The sequence below is a fragment of the Parasteatoda tepidariorum genome, chromosome 4 (genome assembly GCF_982258835.1).
Source record: "Parasteatoda tepidariorum strain Cologne lab strain chromosome 4, Ptep-v5.0, whole genome shotgun sequence".
Classification (NCBI taxonomy): Eukaryota; Metazoa; Arthropoda; class Arachnida; order Araneae; family Theridiidae; genus Parasteatoda; species Parasteatoda tepidariorum.
Window position 1 is genome coordinate 58,683,645 of NC_141758.1, and position 23,587 is coordinate 58,707,231.

General features: G+C 31.8%; 1 protein-coding gene across 1 annotated transcript in view; it reads left to right on the top strand.

The window, feature by feature from the left end:
* Window positions 1-23,375, top strand: part of LOC107439508 (uncharacterized) — a 71,862-nt gene extending 48,487 nt beyond the window's left edge. The window contains exons 2-3 of the mRNA XM_087161183.1: window positions 16,949-17,086; window positions 20,267-23,375. Of these exons, the coding sequence (XP_087017309.1) occupies window positions 16,949-17,086; window positions 20,267-20,604 (476 nt within the window). The 3' untranslated portion in view covers window positions 20,605-23,375. The remainder of the gene's footprint in view (window positions 1-16,948; window positions 17,087-20,266) is intronic.
* The last annotated feature ends 212 nt before the right edge of the window (window positions 23,376-23,587 follow it).

Genomic DNA, 23,587 nt, shown 5'->3' on the forward strand with positions numbered 1-23,587 from the left:
GTATGCAAAGCAAAATATTATAAATAAACACCAATAAATCTTATTTGTACTGAATGAAATTTATGAAATTCTATATCACCCTGGGTTTCATAAATTGAAATAGACAATGTAAGTGTAATGATGTGTTAACTCGTCACCGGTAAATAATGTGTTAACTTAAAAATGCATTTTTACCCACCAAATTTGCTTAGGATTGATAGTTTTTTCAGTTTAAAGAAAGAAATTGGAACTTGATAACGGATATGTTTCACGACCCGGAGCTTTTGAAACACGTTCTAAATTTCTTCAACTATTCGCGATCGCAACGAACTATAGGGGGCGTTGTTGTATGAGACGCTTACCTGCGATTTCTACATGAACCGTCATTCAGTTACTCTAGAGACGTCGTTAATGTAGCATGTAGCATTGCAACGTTCCTTCTTTATTGTGACTAATTAAATTTAAAAAAGAAAAATGCTTGATATTCTTTCTTATGCAAACGAAAACAAAATGGTATCTCTTTTTATTAGAGAAGGAATATCCAAAACACATCGGAAAAATATTTGTACATTAACAGAAAAAAATATGCATATTCTTATAAGAGTTAAAACCTAATGCCCGAGAAATAGTTTTACTAAATTTCATGATATAACATGAAAGGCCCATTTAAACTTTACATTCTATAGTTTTAAGAATCATATTACTTCAAAAATTAAAATGAACAAAAAGTATACATAAGCCTCATAATTTTATGAAATTTAATTTTGTAAACAAAGTTTTTTGACAACAATTTTTATCAAAAAATTTCAAGTTTCAATAAAAATCATTATTTAGAAACTAAGAAACGTAAAATAAAGAATGCTGACGAAAAAAACAAACAAAAAAACAATTCTTTTTTGTCGCCATTTTTAGTGCTGCGAAAATTCGTCTTTGGGATTTGCCAAAAACAAAACAAGATGCAATTGTATTTTTTTAGGAGGGAAATATTTTACCGAAAAAACGAAAATGTACCAATTCCCACAACATAAAACTTTATCTTGGTAAACGTTCGTTTTGGAAATGTTATTTCATTTGGAATCTTATTTATCAGAGTTCATATGGCGATATGATTGTTTTGAATCTTTGCTAAACTCTATATCGGCTCATTTTCCACCGAAATCCGATTGACTATTTTGATTTTAAATAAAGTGTTTTATTTTATGAATTGTCGCAAAAATTTTAAGTGTAGATTAGCGGCACTTAAAAACCGCCAAATCTGTAGCGGCGGTGGCGTTAATAAGTAAGTACCGAATTTTTATTCCATACTTTTCTGAATCATATTACTTCAAACATTGGAATATACAAGAAGTATACATAAACACATAATGTTATACCATTTAATTTTTCAAAAAAAGTATTTTGAGAACAATTTTTATCAAAAAATTATAAACTAAAAAACGGAAAATAAAGAATTCTTAGGATAAAAAAACGATTTCAAGAATTCTTTACATTGAAATAAAAACTTTCATATTGTTTCTTTTTTTATTATTCTTATAGTTCTTAATCAGACGTAAAAAACCATTCTGTAGAGAACCATCATCAAATGAAAAAAAAAATATTTACAGTCAAATTTTTTATTGTAAAAATCATTGCTGTGCCGAATTAATTTGCACAAGGCGCTTTGGCGCACATTCCAATGTTAAAGGAGCGAAGTAAGCAGCTACCGGCTGCCTCCCCTAAGTTTGTTGTAACACAGTAGTTGTAGTCGTGATTGTCATGTAAAAGGATTGCCTGCGCAGCTTGTGTGAACTTACCTCTGTTATGTAAATAAATGTTATTATTATTATAGTTCATCGTAGTTCAATTCGTCGTAATCGTGCATAATTTGGTGCACATGGCCGGGAAATGGCCTAAGAAACCACCTGTCCACGCCCTCATTGGCGAAATTGTAATGCGCCAAGCGTAGCTTTCTAGCGTTCTTTTCTCATTCAATAAAAAATTACCAAACGTTACAGTCCATTTGACTCTATTAGCTCCGACATCTTTGGTCCTAGCGACCTGGAGCGGAACCAGCTCAATATGAGCACAATTAACTCAATAACAAGTCTTAATCGCCAACGTGGGGCAATTAAAACAAAAATAAACAAAATCCAAAAATTTTTGGAAGAACATTCAACGCAGCAGGATGCAAACGCCGCTGCCATCATTCTCAAAAAGAAATTGAAAGTAGCAATGGAACTGCAAGCATCGATATCAGAACTGATTAAAGGATATACGCTACTTCCGGAAGAAATTGATCTAAAAGACAATCTAGATGTTGCTCAAGATATAGAAGATGAAATCGAAGAGATAGAGGTAAAAATCAACATTTTACTCTCTAATATTGATATTAATAAACCTAATGAAACGGAATCAAATGCTTTATGTACCAACATATATAAAATTCCTGATTTACCATTACCTTTCTTTTACGGAAAATATGAAGAATTTCAAAATTTTAAAATTCAATTTAATTCTATTATTGGAAATAATAAAGAGTTGAGCGACACGCAACGATTGTGCTATCTTAAAAGCTGCCTCAAAGGCGAAGCAAAACGTCTTGAGTCAGCCCAAGATACATTTGAATCTTTATGGTCTTCACTTGAAGATAGATACGAGAACAAACGAGCAGTTATCGATTGCCATGTTAATAAATTATTAAATTTTTCAAGAATCCCTGACTCTCCTAATCAGCTCATGCAATTAATCGATAACACTAAATGTAATTTACGAGCGTTAAACTTGCTTGAATTTAAATCAAATGAACTATCAGATACATTGATTATGCACATTTTATTCCAAAAACTCGATCCAGAAGTTAGAAAAAGTTTTGAAATGAAATTGTCGAAAAACGAAATACCCAAACTAGACAATTTTCTAAGTTTTTTGGAAGAACGTTCTAGAATTATGCAAGGTCTTAATATTAAAGAGGAAAGAAAGAAGCCCCATTTTAGTTCAAGACCAAATACAGAGAAAATGTATTTAATTAAATCGAAATTGAATAACCCATGCTTATTAGGTTGTAGGGAAAGTCATAAACTTTATAAATGCGATAAATTCAAACGAATGAGTGTAAATCAGCGAATTGAAATAGTAAAAACTCATAATTTGTGTTTTTCATGCTTAAATAAGCACTTTCCTAATCCTTGCATGTCTAAATACACTTGCTTTTGTAAAAGCAAAGATCATCATTCTTTACTTCATGAAAATATGAGAAATGAGTCATTTACATTTGATACAGCAGTAGAAGAGAAAAGGGAGACAGACATCTTGTCACCCCTCTCCCCTCCTTTTACTCCTTCGAACACTTTGTTTACGAATAGAAACGAAAATGCTAATTGCGTGATTTTAAACACTGCGGTTGTTTATATTAAAGATGGGCAGGGAATATTTAGACCATTAATTGCCACTTTAGATAGCTGTTCAAGTTCAAATTTAATAAGCAGTAGAGCTGCTAATTTATTGGGTTTAAAGAAACAAAAAACAAATGTTCCGATTTCTGGTGTTAATGACTCGTGCATTACAGCTAAATCATTTGTTCGTACCGAGTTAACAAATGAAGAAAATAATAAATCTTATTATTTAGACTTGTTAATAGTTCCAAAAATTGCGGTTCTTCCACCCACATTTGTAAACATTTCGAATTTAAGTTTATCTGAAAAAATAAAACTTGCCGATAATAATTGGAATAAACCAAAACGAATTGATGCTCTTTTAGGAGCAGAATTATTCTTCGAACTATTGGGTACGAATAAAATTAAAATTAAAGATTCCCAATTAATATTAATTGAAACGTTTTTTGGTCATGTTGTATCGGGAGCTGCGAACAACTTAAATTCTAATTTAGAGAAAATTAACGATTCGTGTTTTTTACTTGTTGAAAACGAAAATCTTGATAAGGCGTTAACTTCCTTTTGGGAAAATGAAGATGTAAACGAAACAAAAACTCCCGTCAGTTCAGAATTAAATTATTGCAACGAACTTTTTGAAAACTCGTTTTATCGAAAAACTAATGGGAAATATGTAGTTCAGATGCCATTTAGGAAGGATATTAGTGAAAACAACATACCGTTGGGAGATTCAAAACAAATTGCTGAAAAAAGACTTAATCAATTATGGAAACGTTTGTCAAGTAATCCTGCAATGAAAGAATTGTATGTTTCGTTTTTAAAGGAATATGAACTTTTGAACCATATGGAAAGGATAGCAGACAATTCTGATTTTGATGACAGTTATGGATATTTCCTTCCTCATCATGGTGTCTTAAAACCAGATAGCAAAACTACTAAGCTTAGAGTAGTGTTTGATGCAAGCGCCAAAACTACAAATGGCTGTTCCTTGAATGATTTGTTATGCAAGGGTGGAGTGATACAAGATGAACTGTTCTCTATTATGCTTCGATTTAGAAAACACATCTATGCCTTCACCGCAGATATTGAGAAAATGTTTAGACAAATCGAAATACTGCCTTCACAAACCAAATTTCTAAAAATACTCTGGAAAAATCACGAAAGTGAGCCTACTGAATCCTACAGACTTAAAACCGTTACGTATGGCACAGCATGTGCTCCTTACTTGGCACAGAAGACTCTTCAACAATTAGCAAAGGATGAAGAGAAGGATTTTCCTTTGGCATCGAAAGTTGTTATGGAAGAATTTTACATGGATGATTGCCTTACCGGTACTTCTAATTTAAATGAATGTATTAAGCTTCAGCAAGATTTAACAGAACTACTTAGAAGGGGAGGAATGAAATTACACAAATGGTGTACTAGCTTTGATTCGCAAGACACAGAATTGGGAGACTTTTCGTTTGATCGTGACAGTAATGCAACAGTGAAGACTTTAGGGATGCGATGGAATAATAAAAGGGATACATTTCTCTACAAAGTTGCAGTTACGGAAAAATCAGATGTTACTAAGAAAGATGTTTTATCTCAAATTGCCCGTTTGTATGATCCTCTTGGTCTACTTGGTCCAGTCATCAGCAAAGCGAAGATTTTTATGCAACGGCTTTGGTTGCACAAGCTAGACTGGAACGAAAGGTTACCATCCCCTATTGCCCAAGAATGGACTTTGTTCATTAAAACACTTCATAGTATAGAAACTATTCAAGTACCTCGTTGTGTTTTGAAGGAGACATTTTCCACACTTATTCTGCATGGTTTTGCAGATGCCTCAGAAAAAGCATTTGGAGCGGTAATTTACTTACAGACAGTTGCAGATCCTGATGAATCTTTCAGCCAGCTTCTTTGCAGCAAATCGCGTGTAGCACCAATCAAGACTATGACTATTCCTAGATTGGAACTGTCCGCGTGTCTACTCCTTTCAAAACTTGTGAAAAAGGTTGTAGAGGCTATGAAACTTAAATTTGATCATATCAAACTCTGGTCAGATTCAACTATTGCGTTAGCGTGGATTAGTACTTCGCCTCACCTTTTAAAAACATTTGTGAGTAATAGAGTCTCACAAATCCAACAACTTACGTCTAATTGTGATTGGGGACACGTTCCTTCAGAAATGAACCCAGCAGATATCATTTCCAGAGGCTCAGACGCTACAACCCTTGGATCCAATAAACTGTGGTGGACAGGTCCCGATTTCCTAAATAAAGAAAATTTTCAAGTTGAAACTCATTTCAGTGATGAACTCTTTTCTACCGAGCTGAAACCTATAGCGACTTCACTAATGACTATAAAAAATGACTCTTTTATTGATAAATGCCTAAGTGTTACAAATAATTTTCTGAAACTAATAAGAATTTTAGCCTTTATTTTTAGGTTTCTTTCAAATTGTAGAAATGTTAATAAATTTAGGGGTCCTCTCAAAGTAGAAGAATTAGATAAAGCCAGAAATGTTATTATAAAACAGGTGCAAGGTGAGTACTTTGTTGCAGACATCTCAGCCTTAAAAAAAGGTAAGCCTGTTCCTGTAAATAGTAAATTGAAATTTTTGAATCCATTTTTAGATCAGGATGGTTTGCTCAGAGTTGGTGGTCGGTTGACCAATTCTAATTTGAATTATAATTCTGTTCATCAAATAATATTACCACCTGGTCATAAACTTTCTAAGATTATTTTTTCTTACTTTCATTTGAGAGATTTGCATGTTGGTCCTCAAGGACTATTAAATACGGTAAGACAAATTTTTTGGCCAATTAGTGGCAGAAAATTAGCTCGTCAAGTTGTGCATGATTGTGTACAGTGTTTTAAAATAAGGCCAACAGTCTCTTCTCAAATAATGGGTGATCTCCCTCCTGAGAGGGTGGTTCCTAGCCCACCCTTTTCGAACGCAGGACTTGACCTGTGTGGTCCATTTTGGATTAAATATCGTAACCAGAGAAAGGGGTTATATAACAAAGTATATGTAGCTATTTTCATATGCATGGTCACTAAAGCTGTACATTTTGAATTATTGTCTGATTTAACAACTAGTGCTTTAATAGCTACACTTAAACGGTTTTTTGCCCGCCGAGGTAAAAGTTGTACTATATCTTGTGACAATGCGTCCAATTTTGTTGGCGCTTCGGCTGAGATAAGCAAATTCTTAAAGTCTTTAAATGCTAAAAAAGATAATTTATCTGGTTTCCTTTCATCGGAGCAAGTACTGTGGAAATTTCTACCCCCTCGTTCACCAAATTTTGGTGGATTATGGGAGAGAGGAGTCGGACAATTCAAGTATCACCTTAAAAGAACCATTGGTTCTACGAAATTAACAATGGAAGAATTTCTTACTATAACTATTCAAATAGAAGGTATACTTAATTCTCGTCCTCTCTCTCCTATGTCATCTGATCCAGAAAATTATGAAATTTTAACTCCTGGACATTTTTTAATTGGAAGAGCAATTAATGCACTTCCTGAGCAAAATTTGATTGATTTTAAAGAAAATTTGCTTAACCGATGGCAGAAAACTCAAAAAATTGTTCAAACAATATGGAAAAATTGGTGTAACTCTTATCTCAGTCATTTACAACAAAGATCAAAATGGTTGTTTCAAAAACAAAATGTAGAACCAGGTATGATGGTTCTGGTAAAAGAAAGCAATTTACCTATTTGTAAATGGGTTATAGGACGAATTTCCGAAATTATCACCGGTAAGGATGATAATGTCCGTGTGGTTTTCGTACGCACACCTCATGGAATTTTCAAAAGAAGCATTTCAAATATTGCTGTATTACCAATTGTTAACAATACTTAAATTTATATGTTGAATTCAAAATGTGAAAAAATAATTGTATTAATATTGCTTAAATTTGTATTTTGATTGTTGTTATTTTTATGATTATTGAAACATTCAAATGTCAGAATATTTCAATGGGGGCCGGGATGTCCACGCCCTCATTGGCGAAATTGTAATGCGCCAAGCGTAGCTTTCTAGCGTTCTTTTCTCATTCAATAAAAAATTACCAAACGTTACAGTCCATTTGACTCTATTAGCTCCGACACCACCGATTTATCATATTAGTTTTCGTCGTCGTTTTCGTTCGTCGTTTCGCTGCATGATTGGGGTAAGTTCGTTACGTTTTCTTTTGGAATAGTTAGAAATGTTAAATTTCTTCATTGAATAATTTAGTCGTATATTTGAAGGTATTGGTTGAGTAAGGTAATTTTGAATTAAGGTGTAGTTTGAGAAATTTGAAATGCAATTCGTATAGTTAGTATGTGTTTAAATTTTCTTTAAGAATAGGAATTTGTTATATTATTGGAGATATTTGAATTATTGTATATCTTGCTTTCGATTTGTTTAGATAAATAATTTAGTTGGATATTTTGAATGAATAGTGTTTGAATAAGGTTACTTCGAAATAAGGCGTGGTTAGAGTATTTTAGAATGTAATTCGTATTGGTTTTGATTTTCGATTTCATTTAAGAAAAGAAATTTGTTAGAATGTAATATATATAGAAGTGTTATTTGAATGGTTGTTGGTTACACTTTCGATTTAGGATTATGAATTTCAGTGTTTATTATTTGTAATTTTGTTTTGAATGCGTTTTATTGCATTTATTGTTGTTCTTAGAGTGAATTGAGGTTGTGACTGTTATTTGAGTATTTGTTTTGTAATTGAAATAATAAGTTTAAAATGGATGCGGCAAAAAAGGCTTTGTTAGAAAGAACAATTAAAGCTAGGGCTGTTTCAAGATCGTTAGTAACGAAGCAAATTAAAAAACTTGAAGCAGAAATAGATAATAGTTCCGATAAAATAATTGTTAACGAAACATTTTTACAATTAGTTGCTAAATTTGAAGAGATGTGTAAACTTGATAAGGAAGTTCAGGATTTAATTGATATTGATAAGTTAGAAGAAGAAATTGAGAGTCGCGAAGATTATCGTGATAAATTTGTGTTGTGGAAATCTCGCGCTGAGCGTTATTTAGCTGCAAACCCGAATACAGCTCCTCAAAATCTGGCGGAAACTCAACCATTAACTACTACTACAATTCCTCAAACTAGCCCGGTTTTAATAAACCAACCCCGTTTGCCCAAGCTTACTTTGGAATCATTTTCGGGTAAGAATATTAGTAGTTTTCCTAGTTTTTGGGCTAGATTTAAATCTGCAGTGCATGAGAATTCGAATTTAAATGATATAGATAAATTTTCATATTTAAAATCGGTTGTTACAGATGATGCGGAATTAGCAATACAAGGTTTAACATTAACTTCAGAAAATTATCTAAAAGCGGTTGAAATTTTGGAAAAAAGATTCGGACGAAAAGAACTTATAATTGATTATCACATGAATTGTTTATTAAATCTGACCCCTGTCCGGAACTCGTTTGATGTTATTTCATTGCGTAAATTGTATGATCAGTTAGAAGTCAACATTCGAGGATTAGAATCCCTTGGAATCTCACCCGATTCTTATAGTTGTCTCTTGTTTCCAATAATTATGAAGGTTATCCCTTCTAGTTTAGCTTTAGAGTATAATCGAAAATTTGAAAAGGGGGATTCTAAGATCACTAATTTAACTCAATATCTCAGACAGGAAATAGAAAGTAGAGAAAGAACTACTGCATTGTTAAAGAATCGAAATGAGTCACAAATAAAAAGTTCGCCTTCATTTTCTAATAAATATTTCGATACGGCGCCACGCAGATACGCGAATATGAGACCTAAGAATCATTCGGAATTTCATCCCCCCTCTAATCATAACAGGCAGGCTGGGAGAGTATCGGCGACTGAATTAATGACATCTGCGGTTTTTAATTGTTTATTTTGTTCGGAAAAGAACCACTCTTCTGATTGTTGCGAGAATTTAAATGTTCAACAAAAAAGAGACAAATTAATTAAGGAAAGGAGATGTTTTTTATGCTGTAATATTTCTTGCAATGTAAAAATGTGTAAGAAAAATAATTGTTCGTTTTGTCAAGGGCGTCATGCACGTGCAATTTGTTTTAAATTAGAGAATTCTAAAAAACAAAATTTATGTTTAGATTCGAAAGAAACAGGAGTTGATGTTAAAACTACCTGTTCAAATTCTGTGGTAAATAATAATAAAGGTGGGGTTTTGCTGCAATGCGTGAAGGCAGAGATTATTGGTAGCTCTTCGTCAGATAAAATATTTTGTTTATTTGATAATGGAAGTGAAAAAACATTTATTAAGAAAAACTTGTCTCGTAGATTGGGATTAAGGGTGTTAGGCTCAGAAAGGTTAAAAATATATTCATTCGGATCTAAAGTGCCTAAAAAACAAACTTGTCGTAAGGTAGAAATTAGGTTGAGGAATTTATTGAATGGAAATGAGGCGATGATTGAGGCAGTGGAAATCGAAGAAATTTCTAGAGCTAATATTACCCTTCCAAATCCGGATACATGGAAGGAAATGGAGTCAATGGGAATTAGATTGACATTTAGTAATGATGAATTGTTTGAAAATTGTGAAGTTTCATTGTTAATTGGTCAGGATTTTTATTGGTCTTTAACAAAACAAATTAAAAGATTGGATTCCTCACTGGTTGCTATTGATACCAGTCTTGGTTGGTCTCTTCAGGGTAAATGTGATGAGCAGAGTGTTTGTACGTCTGTAAATTTGGTTATTAATGAAAATGAATTAATTTCGGCTGAATTAAGGAAATTTTGGGAGTTAGAAAATTTAGGAATATTTGACAAGGATTCGGTGAATTTAGGTAATAGAGATGAAGAGGTGCTTAGTGAGTTTGATAATTCAGTTAGTTTTGTAGATGGTAGATACCGTATAAGCTTGCCTTGGAGACCAGGAATGAGAGAAGTGTTGAAAAATAATGAAAATATTGCTCGTAAGCGTTTTGAAAGGTTATGTTGTAGGTTTGGGATGGATCCAGAGTTGCATTGTGAATATAGGGATGTAATCGATGGTTACATTAAGGAAGGTATAGTTGAGCATACTTCATGTGATTCTTTGAGGGATAGTACGGGATTTTTTCTGCCCCATCATGCAGTGATACGCAATGACAAATCTACCAGTAGACTGCGTATTGTATTCGATGGATCTAGCCATGAAGATGAGTATGCCTCGTTAAATCAAAGCTTATTTACTGGTCCAAACTTACATCCTGATATTCTGGAACTTCTTCTACGTTTTCGGAAAAATCCTATAGCGTTTACAGCAGATGTAAAATCTGCATTTCTTCAAATTGAACTTGATATTCCTGATAGAAACTTTACTCGTTTTTACTGGGCAGATAGCTTGAATGGTAATCCCTACATCTTGAATTTTACCAGAGTTCTATTTGGCCTTAGGCCTAGTCCATACCTTCTTGCAGCGACTTTGAAACATCATTTTAGAAAATACAAGGAACAGTTTCCAGAGACATTTGAGTTATTAAATAGCTCGATTTACGTCGATGATCTAATTTTGGGACAAAATAATATTGAAGACGCTTTAAGTACTTCCAAGGAGTGCTTGCAAATATTTAGTGATGCGGGTATGTTGTTACACAAATGGACCACTAATTCGGAAAATCTTGCTTTGTTATGGAAACAAGAAAGTATTGAAACACAGCACTCTAAAAACACGATGGCTGATTCCAAACCTTCAATTAAAGTTTTGGGACTATCGTGGGATGCCGAAAGTGATCTAATATATTTTGATCCGAAGGACCTTTTAAAATTTCTGTCTCGTAAAATAGAATCAAAAAGATCAATTTTGCGTGTGGTCGGACGAATCTTCGATCCTCTCGGTATACTAGGTCCATTCGTCATTAGATTGAAATGCCTTCTGCAGGAACTTTGGTCTGCAGGACTTGATTGGGACTCTGATCTTCCCCCTGAGCTACACCGCAAGTGGCAGAAGTGGAGTAGTGAGGCGGAGGATTTGACTTATATTAAGATACCACGTTATTATTTGGGTGAACCGAATAAAAAATTAATGAATTTGGAAATGCATTGCTTTTCCGATGCAAGCAAAATAGCTTATGGAACAGTTCTTTATTTGCGCTTTGTTACTTCAGGTAACAGCATAGAAACTAGTTTTATTTGTTCGAAAAGTCGTGTAGCACCATTGAAATCGCTAACACTGCCACGATTAGAGTTGACAGCAGCCCTATTATCAGCCAGGTTAGCCAAACAAGTATCGTCTTGTCTTAAATTTGAAAGCAATGTATATTTTTGGACTGACTCACTTATTTCGTATTATTGGATACGTGGTGATTCTTCAACCTTTAAACCATATGTCAAAAATCGCGTTGAAGAAATTCAGACACTTTCTAATCCAAATCAATGGGGACATTGTCCAGGAAGGGACAACCCCGCTGACATTATTTCACGTGGTACATCCGCTACCAAACTATTGCATAGTGAATTGTGGTGGAATGGGCCAGCATGGCTCAAACAACCACCAGATCAATGGCCCAACCTCCAACCCAATTTTGATTTGGACTTAAGTTCAAAAGAACTGGAACATCACTCCAATGTCCATGTGGCTATTACCAAGCAGAGAGAACCATTTGTCGACATAAATCGATTCAGCAGTTTAAAAAGACTTTTAAGGGTAACTGCTTGGGTGTTACGATTTGTGAACAATGCTCGAAATATTAATAAATCTACAAACTCGTGTCTCACGGCGGATGAGATACAAAATGCAGAACAATTTTGGATAAAAAGTATTCAAAACGAATTTTATCCAGAGGAGATATTGACTTTAAAAGACAATAAGCAACTTCGAAATAATTCTGAAATAAAAACTTTAGTGCCATACTTAGATGAGGACAATATATTGCGAATTACCAGTCGATTAAATGAAGCAGATTTGTACTTGGGTGAAAAGCATCCAATAATTCTTCCTCGGCGTAGTAAATTTGCCGAGTTGCTTGTGATTAGGGAACATGAACGTATTGCTCATTGTGGTGTATCGGCAACTTTGACTCAAATTCGAAAAAATTATTGGATACCTAAATGTCGTCAGTTAGCAAAATCAATCATTCGGCTTTGTCTCATTTGTAAAAAATATAATGCCAAACCAGCTGACCAATTAAGTGGACAGCTGCCTCAGGACAGAATTTCTCAATCTTCCCCTTTCCAAATTGTGGGAATTGGGGATCATTCAGGAAATATTTTTAGGTAGAGACAATTATGTCAGATCTTGCTTGGTTAAAACTTCTAAAGGCAGCTTTAAAAAACCTATACAGCTTCTTTATCCTTTAGAAATTAATTGATAAAATTTACTAATCTTGTTTCTATTTTGCAGATAAGAGTAACTTAAATAATTCACTTCTTTTTTAACCAGTTTGAAAGCCTTAAGTATGTATACACGTTTAAAAATATTTTGCTCTTTGTAATTTAGTAGAATTTTCTTATATATTCATTTTGCATCGTAATGTATGTTTATTGTATCTGTAATAATTTTTTGTAATTGTTTGTGAATAGTCTCATTATGATAACAGTTTTAGTTATATCTTTGTTTTAATAAGTATTATTGTAAATGCTTAAATGGTATTAATTAGGTGAACATTCTGTTCACCGGTGGGGTGTGTGCCGAATTAATTTGCACAAGGCGCTTTGGCACACATTCCAATGTTAAAGGAGCGAAGTAAGCAGCTACCGGCTGCCTCCCCTAAGTTTGTTGTAACACAGTAGTTGTAGTCGTGATTGTCATGTAAAAGGATTGCCTGCGCAGCTTGTGTGAACTTACCTCTGTTATGTAAATAAATGTTATTATTATTATAGTTCATCGTAGTTCAATTCGTCGTAATCGTGCACAATTGCACTTACCTGATTTATAATTCCCGGAGAATTCCAAAATGATAAGTTCCTTGTTTGAAAACTTTATTCTCAAATAATAGATGCATAGTTTATCCCTTCATTACTTTTAGATAACATACTATACAGCAAAATTTTATAATAGATATGAAATTGAATATGTAGCTAAAAACAGAATAGCTGAATTCTAGTTGAACTTATTCTTTCAACACTAAAAAATACTTACCAAGAAAGCGATTAAAATTAATTAAGAATCAGCACAAATGGCACTATTTCAAGTAACTTGGATAATTTTTTATTGTTGTTTTCCGAATTATATGGATACAGAAATATATACTATTCTATAACGAAGAAGAATATGTTATAACTATTACAATTCTGTATGTTCTGAATTCATATTTATTCACTGGAATGACGAAAGCAATGTTGACTTCACTTTAATTCGTAATGAATTGAAGACAGAAGAAATGCATTTTACCTTAATACACACATCTGTAACAGTATCCGAAATCGGAAGTCATCAGTTGCAAGTTTGTTGATAATAGAAATAAAAAATTATTGCGGAATTTTTCTTCAAATGTTTGGCGTGTTCTGTTCCTGAAAGATTTACTAATATTCTGGAGATTTTTTTCAAGTTCTTCGGCCTTTTCCTTAGGGAAATTTTGTTTCTTATTTGCTGCTAAAAAATGGCGTCTGATTCAGTCAATGATTTCGATGGAACTAAATGAAAACGTGATAAATTAATGTCCGATATTTACAGGCTCCCGCTAGACGGCGTACTCGAGCGTTGCGATCGCGAATTGAGAAGTTTATCGATTATTAATGAGTTAACGTTGTGACGTCATTACTGTTCATTTAATAATAATTATTTATAAATATTTCAAATATTTCTTTCAAAAAATTAAATAATAATGAAAAAGTTAAAATCATAAAGAACAATAAAATATAATTCACGAATTTTACACGCTTAAGGAACATTCCCACTGAATGTGGCTTGATCGTTTTACTTTAAATGCGCTAATTAAATTCTCAATTTCTAAATATATATTTTATATGAAATCTTTTATTTTGAAGAAAGTGGGACAAAAATTATTGTCGGTGCAGCGCTGGAAAATATTTTGTATTAAAATGAAATGTTTGTTTTCAAAACAATTTAAATCAATAAAAAAACGTTGATATCTAAAAAAAAGCAGGAAATAATATCTCCACTCTTCTCTTAAGATGGAAACCGATTAAACTTTTCAGTTTTCAAAAGACATCGTTATAACAGTTCGGAGCGGACTCTAAAAGCACCGTGTCTGAGAACTGACACAATATTAACGAGGAAATATGTTTTCCAGCTCCTACCTTGTCTCTACACTCTAAAACAGTTTAGAGCATCTTATGACAAGGAAGAAAAAAAAATGCAATTTTACACTAAAAGTGCCGTTGTAAAACACCATCTTGGCGTAATCAAACATCAAGAATAGTTCTTACTGTCATAAAAACATCTTGAAATGCTCCTTTACAAAGCTTTTGATGTAGTTGCCACAACTTCAGTAACAATGCGATATAGTATACATAGGGTAAAGTTGTGTTCACGGTAAAATTGCATTTAAGAACAGTTAGTTTGGGATGTATACACACGCTAACTCTTAAAATGAAATTAACTGAAAACGAATTCGAAACACAAGAGGGTAGAATTTAACATTATAAGATTATTTAATACAATTGCCAGCTATTTAAAAATTAAAATCGACTTATTCTAATGACACAATTAAAAAATGAATAAATTTTGTGGTGGCAAACGTTTGTTTTTTCGATGCATAAGAGTGCAAGACAACAACAAATTAACACCATTTTGCACTTGATGGTAAACATTCTAACGATGATCTCCAAAGTACGCCAAATTGGCATGTGTGAAAAAAATAATTCAAGAATAGTGTGGATGTTCTTGAACTTGATGTTAAAATTTCCCCTTATTGGTGTTTAGATTAAACTACACCTTTTAAAGTACATGTGACTGCTCGATTTGGTGGTAATTTAAAACAGAGTATTTCTTCACTCAATGTTTTGTGCTATGCAACACCAACTGCGGAAAGATTACACTACAGCTTTTATAATGAGTGTAGCTAAACGATAATGACAATTTCCAGTACACCTGTTGATTTTAGACACGTTTCCCCTACAAATGGTTGTCATAGTAAAGAAAAACATTTAATGAATCAAGCTATATTTAAATGTTTGAAAAATTCTATGGATTAAAGATAGAGTTTTTGATGGATGTTTAGAAAATCTACCTGTGAAATATTTTTGTGAATCTAGGGAAAAAAAGTGGTGGCAATTATTTTGCACCAAAGTGATATTTCACTAAGTGTGCCACTGCATCAGAATCAAGAATAGTTACTGTTGAAGTGAAACGCCTAGAATGTTCTTTGATACTACTTGGTACAATTTATTTGGTACACATCTGTTATTAATTAACACTAAAATTTGTAATTGCTTTAAGATATGATGATCTAAATCAAAAGTCATAAATTTAGGTAGCATACATATAATATTTATTAAAATAAAATTAGTTTATTAATTAGTTTATTGCTCAAACATACGCACAGCATTAACAGGATATTAATATAAATTCAAACAAAACCAAAGTGAATATAAATTAAATATAAAATTATTTCATACAATTGACAAATTAATGTAAATATTATGAGAGTAAAACTAAAAAATTAATTTATCAGAAATCAGATAAGAAGATAAAAATAACTTTTCAAATAATCTATCTTAATTAATATTATTCATCAATCAGTAAAGAGGATTGAAACTTACTTGTTATTAAACAGGTTATGAGATCCCACAAGAGGGCCAGGGTAGCCTGGTTGGTAAGACGTTGGGATCGTGTTTGTAAGAACAGGAGTTCGAATCCCGCAGGCTGAATATATCCTATGTTTTAAATTGTGACAGGTGCACGTTAAATATGTTGAGGTCACAAAATCCTTCAAGTTCCAATAATAAATCAATTCCTCTAGGGTACTGAATTAAAGATTGGTTGCTCTTTGGTTCAGGTCAAAATTACGATCTGTGAATGAACGAAAAAATTTATGTATGTATGAATAAATTTATGAATGGGTCCACCCTGTGAAACGGGCTGTGACGTGTGTAGGGCTGAAATTGTATTCTTGGTCATAAATGACGCCACTGAAAACAAGAAGCGCACCCGTTGCTTTAAAATTAGCTTGGTTTCCCAAGCAGGCATGGAGGTATTTGGCAAGTGACGATAGAAACAACAACAACAAATCCCACAAGAAGTACACTTCATGTAAACAAATCACCATATTGTCTGCAAAAATTTCACAATTATTCTCCTTTAAACTTCTGATAATGGTCCAAAAGCATTTGCTAAACATGCCCTACCATGATTTCACTCAAGATTTTATAAAATAGTTTAAATCTATACTAATTATTTGCCAAATTTACGGAGCTCGTAAAAACAATATCTTCTTCACTAACCAGCTGCAGATTGGTGTAAGCTTCATTAATTATTGATGTTAAAATTTAACTACACCCTTTGATGTGTGTAAAAACTCTCGATTCGGTTTTAATTTGAAATAAAGTAATCATTCACATAAATTTTTTAGTTTTTCGACTCCAAATTCGGAGAGGTATTACTCAACAATTTTTACAGTGCAGAAAATAACCCTCAATAAAAATAATTATGTTTATTACATTAATTATAGCATTAATTTTTTCTTAAATTTATCAAAAATAATGTTTTTTTTCTTAACCTATTCAGATGAATTTGCATTTCATTCAACAAATGCTGAAAGAAGATCTTACATAGTTTCAAAAAATCCTAGCAGTGAAGAACATTATTCATCGCCAGAGCAGAGAACGACCGATTTATCTAATAAAGGAATACAGAAAAGCCAAAGTAAGTGTCACATAACATATTACTGATTATCCGGCACTTTATTACATAACTCACTCGGTTATATAACTTAATTTTCAACTTACCCGTAAATATTTTTATCGAAGATTATATCAAAAACATATTTGGAATTTCTAAATATAAATATTTTAATCCATGTTAGTAGAGAACGAAATGCTTTTCACATAGATTTATTATAATTCATGCTACGCCTTTTTACTTTGTGCTGTTGAATTAAGCTAAAACTAAAAGAATAACTAGTAAAAAATGAACAGATATTTGTCTAATTTTAATCAAGCCTGCACTGTGAAATAAAATTTTGTATATAGTAATACTAAAATGGTGACAACTATTTCAAATCAAAAATGGAAAACACCAAATGACTATTCTTAGTGTAATCAAACACGAAGGATAATCTTTGGTGTAGCGAAACACCAGAAATATACCATAATGCTTCTTTTGGTTTAAAGTAGTTGTCAACCTTTTTAGTGATTGGTGAAACCAAAATTTCTTAATGACAGTAAGATGGAACCACTTTAGAATCAGTAAAGTTATTTTTGCAATATCACTTACAATACGAACAATAAAACCTCTATAAACGAATTTTTTAAAAAAATTATCAAAAATGTATGAAACTTTTTTTCTTTTTGAGTAATTGTTATTCTACACTTTGAAAAATACTTTTTTAATGTTCAATGTTATTTTCTAATTTTTTAACAAATTTTTTAGACTTTAAAGTTCTATTAGGACTTTAATGTCTGTCGGGATTTTATGCATGACTGATGATATTTTAAGAGCAAAAATTATACCCTTAAAACGCAGAGAATAACGAAATGCTTGTGAAAATGTATTGTAATTTCTAAACATCAATCAGAAATATTAAAATGGAAACCACATTTACAATGTAATTAATTAGAAATTTTGATTATTATTCGCAATTGCAATATTTTTTTTAGCGATTGTATATTTTGTATTCAGAAGTGTTAGGATCAGATAGAATTTCAGCCTACACAATTTTAATTTCCTCAACTGTTATGTTCAGCAATCAAGCTTTATCTTCTCCAATACACATATGTATAAGAAAAGAAAATAATGAACTCATATAAAAAGAAATATCACAACTTAGTAGAGAAAGTGAATCACGCATAAATTTTCTTATAAATGTTGCAAAACCACATCAAACAACTCAACAGTATTCTCAGTGCAATTTATAAAATATTGATTGCGTCAATATAAAACCCGTCGGGACTATGAAATCCGTCCCAGGAAAAGATCAGCACAACGTAAAGTTCTAATTAAATTAAGTATTTAATACAGTGTTTGATAACTTGTTGAAAATGTTAATGAATCGATGAAAAAAAATAATAAGAGACTCACTAACAAATGAGTTCAAAATAAAAAGTAGAGAGTTGAGGAACAAAGATTAATCAAAAAAGGAGGTTTTAGGAACCAAATATCATCAACTAAGCAATGTTCAGTTTCAAATAATTGTACGCTGCCTATTGGTTATGATAATTGGAAAATTGAATTTTTGGGGAAATCCCGATGTGATATTTTGTCCCGTTTCAATGCCATACGGAATTATTATAAGTGGGACTTATAAGGCAAGGGTTAATTTAGAATGCGTTCTCTCAACAATTCCAAAAATAAAATTAGTTTGTGATACAGCCATACACACAGCATAAAGAGAACTTTAGAACAAATTCAAATTAAGCTTAATAGAACAGACACACATGAGAATTGCATATCATAAAGTCATTTAATGTAATTATTAATACATGAAATTATCTTATGAGAATTGTCTTTATTGCAACTCTAAAACATAAATGGTTTTTGTAACAGTTAAATTTCTGTTGATATTTTGCCATGTGCGAGACGATAAGGAACATACCTCGTGCTTGATAGTAAACAATCTGCCGTTGCCATCGAATGATTCGGAACGTTAGTTTTTTCGAAGACAAAAATATTTAATGAATGATGTAAATGCATGTGAGCTTGGTGTAAGCATTCTCTATTTTTGGTATGTAGATTGAAATAACGCATTTATTCTCACAATTTTTTGAGTTTTCTTTTAACATCGAATTTGAAGAGGTTTTATATCGCCCTTTTTACAGAGTGGAATCATGCTATCAAAATTTCCAGCTAGCTGGAGTGTTCAGATTAAAATTGTAGCTCTATGCCTGATGAAAATGCAAGTAGCAATTGTTTTCTGATCACTTTTGGCAGAATTCATTTGTTATTTTATTGTATTTAAACTTTTGACTACTTTCGACTAACTAGACTTCGCAAACTTTAAATTGAGCTCTTTGCCTAATTAAAATGCAAGTTCCAAAAGTTCTCTAACCGCTACAAATGGAATTTATAAGCATATAGAATTTTCACCTACTGATATTTCGACTATTTTTCTACATTTAGGAACGTAATGGACTCCAAAAAAAAAGAAGAAAATAATAAACCAAAAATGAGTTTTGAAAATGGTTTTTTCACAATAAACTTTTGCCATCACCGAAAATTCCCTCTATGTCAAAAATTGTAGCCCTTTGCCTGATGAAAATAGAAGTTCCAATAATTTTCAGACCGCTACTGGCAGCAGTGATCGCCATGTTATCTCAATTGAAATTTTGACTAACTAGTTAAATTGAGCTCTTTGTCGGAGGACAATATAAATTTCGAAAACTCTCTAACACACATAAATGAAATCTATCGTCAAATAAAATTTTCGCCCGTTGATATTTTTACCCCATTCCGACATTTAAAAAACTATTCGATGTAAAACTAAAAGAAAAAATAATAATAAAACAGAAAAAAAATGTTTTAGGAATTTTTTCGCAATAGGCTTCTTGCCATCATCTAAAATTCTTTCAATGATTTTCAAAACAGATACGTTTTCTTTTATATTTTACTTGTGACTGAAGCAAAATTATTTTCTCCTTCTTGGAAATTCACGTTTTTTTTTCTTTTTTAAAGAATGAAATAAAAAAGTCTAAGGAAAATCTATGCAATAAAAAAATCTAAGGAAGATTTTTAAAAAATTGAAAAACAAAACAAAACATAAATATTTTTGCAAAAAATATTTGAAAAATTACTCTACTAATAATTTAAAAAGTGATAATTTAACATCTATATTACTATCCATTTCAGGAAATATTCAGTTAATAAATAATTTTGTTTATTTTTCTATAGACTTTTCATCTACACCAAAGAGAACAGATATTGATTACGTTGAAGATTTATCTCTGGACAATCCTCAATCTCCGGAACATACTAAATCACAATATCCTTTAAATTTCTGGACAGGAAAACTGCCAACATATTTATCTCCGACCACAAGTGATCCTCAATGTCGCTTTCTACCGATGGTTCCATCTTTCTTGTATCCTCATATATCTGGTAACTGGCCATATGCATATTATGGCCCATCCACGACAAACACCGAAACAGCACAACTGTACGGCAACAAATCAACTTGCTTGCCAATTGAAAGAATCGATCCTATTGGACGTTTCCCGGAAGGAGACTAAAAACAGTAAAATGATCTTAATGGTCTAACACTGATACTTACAATCTCAAAGATATATCGTTCAGCAGTAGCAAATTTTTGAAAAGTCCTAACTACAGTCTCTTTTGGAGCAAATTCGTAGTTATGTTGATCTTGCAAATTTGGTCTCATGTAATTTTTTTCCCTGTAGTCCCGAATTTCCTGTATTCTGATTTTCACCTGATAATATTTATATTATAAACTATTCATATTAAGTCAATCAACTTGCAATACAAATCAACTTGCTCACCTCTTGAAAAAAATCTGTCCTATTTAATTTTTCAGACTCTCAAAAATAAAACTCTCTCTTTTCACGATTCATCAATACTTGAGCTGTATTCTGTAAATTTTGAGAATCATATTGTCACGAAATTGTGTGATTTGTGACGAAATACAAACTGTAAATATAAGACTAAAATGTTTCCTCAACTCTGAACCCTATCGCTGTACATTATGGGATAATGCTAATTAATATGAAGACTAGACGATTGAAATTAAAATGACGAAATAGGCCGACCGGATGTATGGTGGACAAGGAGTTGACCTCACCAGGAAGATACTGGGTTCCAGTCTCGCTCCGGGCATGGATGTAATTCATCGCTCTATCCTGTCTGTTTTTCTTGCGTTGTTGGAGAGATGTTCATCTAACTATGTGGTGGCCTCGAAAAAGTGATCAATAACAATACCACCCGTTAGATTCCATAAGACATTAAAGTGCCTCATGGATTTGTTTTTGGAAAAATTGGAATAGCGAAATATTTCCTTAATTTTTAAGAAATTCATTTTCTCAAGGAAGTGATGATAGCTATTTTCTCACATTGGCGAAGATTTTGCTCAGATCATATACCAGGAAACGGTTTCGTCAAAAATGAAGAAAGTTTTGCAATATTTGAATATATATTTCGTTCAATTCGCGGGAAGGGAACAAAAGCAGTATAATAATCCTGATGCTCTTTAACTGATGTAGGCTATTTCGCAGATGTATCATTCATCAGTTTCAAATTGTTTGAAAATTCAAAACTACAGTCTCTTTTGGAATAAAGTATTCATCTTGCGAATGGTTCTCTCATATATTTTTCCGTAGTCCCATATTTCCAGTATTTCGATTGTAACTCGCATCGATTATGAATCATTTAAATTTAAGTACAGAAGTATCAAAATTAAACAGCAGTGCCCCGATTTCATGATAATTGTAAAAGGATTATCGCATTCGGGCAGTTCCTTCGAAGAATGTATCATAATATACTATATTTCACACTATCAATGGATTACGATGATATTTAACAATTACAAAAAATAAACGCCATTACACTGAAGATTAATTTATGCCTAATTCTAGTTTCTGTGAATCACAGCCGACCTTAACTTTCTCGAAGCAAAAACTTAATATCGAAGAAAAATAAAATCGTTTAACTTCATATCTGTGGATAAACTTTTAGAAATTTTCAGTATCTTTGCACGCAAACCAACCATAGGCTAATTCAATGCAAAACATCTCACAGCAACCAAAAAATAAATTTTCTACTGGCAAAATCCAACAATAATGCATCGAAAATATGAAGTAAATTTTGGAAAACTGAAAAAAATTTCATTAAAACATGAAAAATGTACAGTAATGTATGAAACATTAAAAAAGATACCAAATAACTGGGCTAAAGGTCATCGGTTTTGGTTCATATACCATGCCATAGAAAAATAAATTATGGTTAAGATTTAACAACTTTATATTTCAACTAATAAATGTAGTTGTATGCATAATATACTTTCTATGCGTAATTACATATGAAGTCTTGAGTGAATCAAAGCGTCATGCGTATAAAAACGTCATTACAATAAATTAGTCACGTCTCATTTGCGTCAAATTTTTTATAAGTTGTATCAGATATCTCATCTCAGTCAAATTGTTTACAATTTCATGATGAAATACACGATCTTCGTGTCCGTTATTAAAAGTGCCAAAGAACAAGACTAAATATCATTATTGTTTCATATGACTGTTATGGGAAAAATTGATTATTAAGATTTAGAAACTTAATTGATAAGAAGTATTAAATACGTTTATTGTGCAATGTTCTGAATTTATAAAAGGATAACTATCAACTTGTAATAAAATTAAGTAAGAATTTTCATAAATACAAGCTACATTCATATGTATTTACAAAAAGTTGTTACTTCAATTAAGATGTAATTTTCTTTGGTTCATTTGTATCAAATTTTATTGCACTCTATTAGCACTACAAGCAGTTAAATCTAAAATTCCTTAAATAGTGAAGAAAATAAAAGTATCAATCTCTCAAGCATTGGTTTATTTGTGAAACAAGAATTTAAGAATTTCGGAAAAAAAAAAAGCATTTTTGCTCTACTTCTTTAAATCTAAGTTGTCATTTCAAATATGAATTATTACATTTATGAATAAAAAAGATACCAAAAATGTAATAATTGTTTTTTATGTTTTAAAAACAATAATATCAAATTGTTGAATTATGCATGTATGTAAATTGTATAGATAGCAAAATAAAAAAAGTGTGTAAAAAATCAGTCTTGACCTGATTATTAACTTTCATTCAAATTTAATGAGCATTACTCACATTTATATTAACGCAGACATAGAAGTAATTATGATCCACATAATCTGCATTAATCGAAGGGGCCATGTGGTTAATTAATAACTAAATATAAATTTCCTTGAGCAATAATACAAATTTATAAAAAATTTATTTTCTTAGAATAAGTAATACTTTGTATCCTATAGTATAAGGAGATAATAGTATAGTGACTAATAAAGATAATTTTAAGATAGTTTTATGAAAACTGTCTCTAAATCTTTGAATAAAATTTCAAATTTTAAACTTTATTTCTTGTTTTGTTTTTAATGTTTTTTTTTAGTTCCAAATTTTTAATTCTTCAAAATTTAATCCCACAAACCACACACAAGTGTTAATTACATATTACCGACAAATTTATGT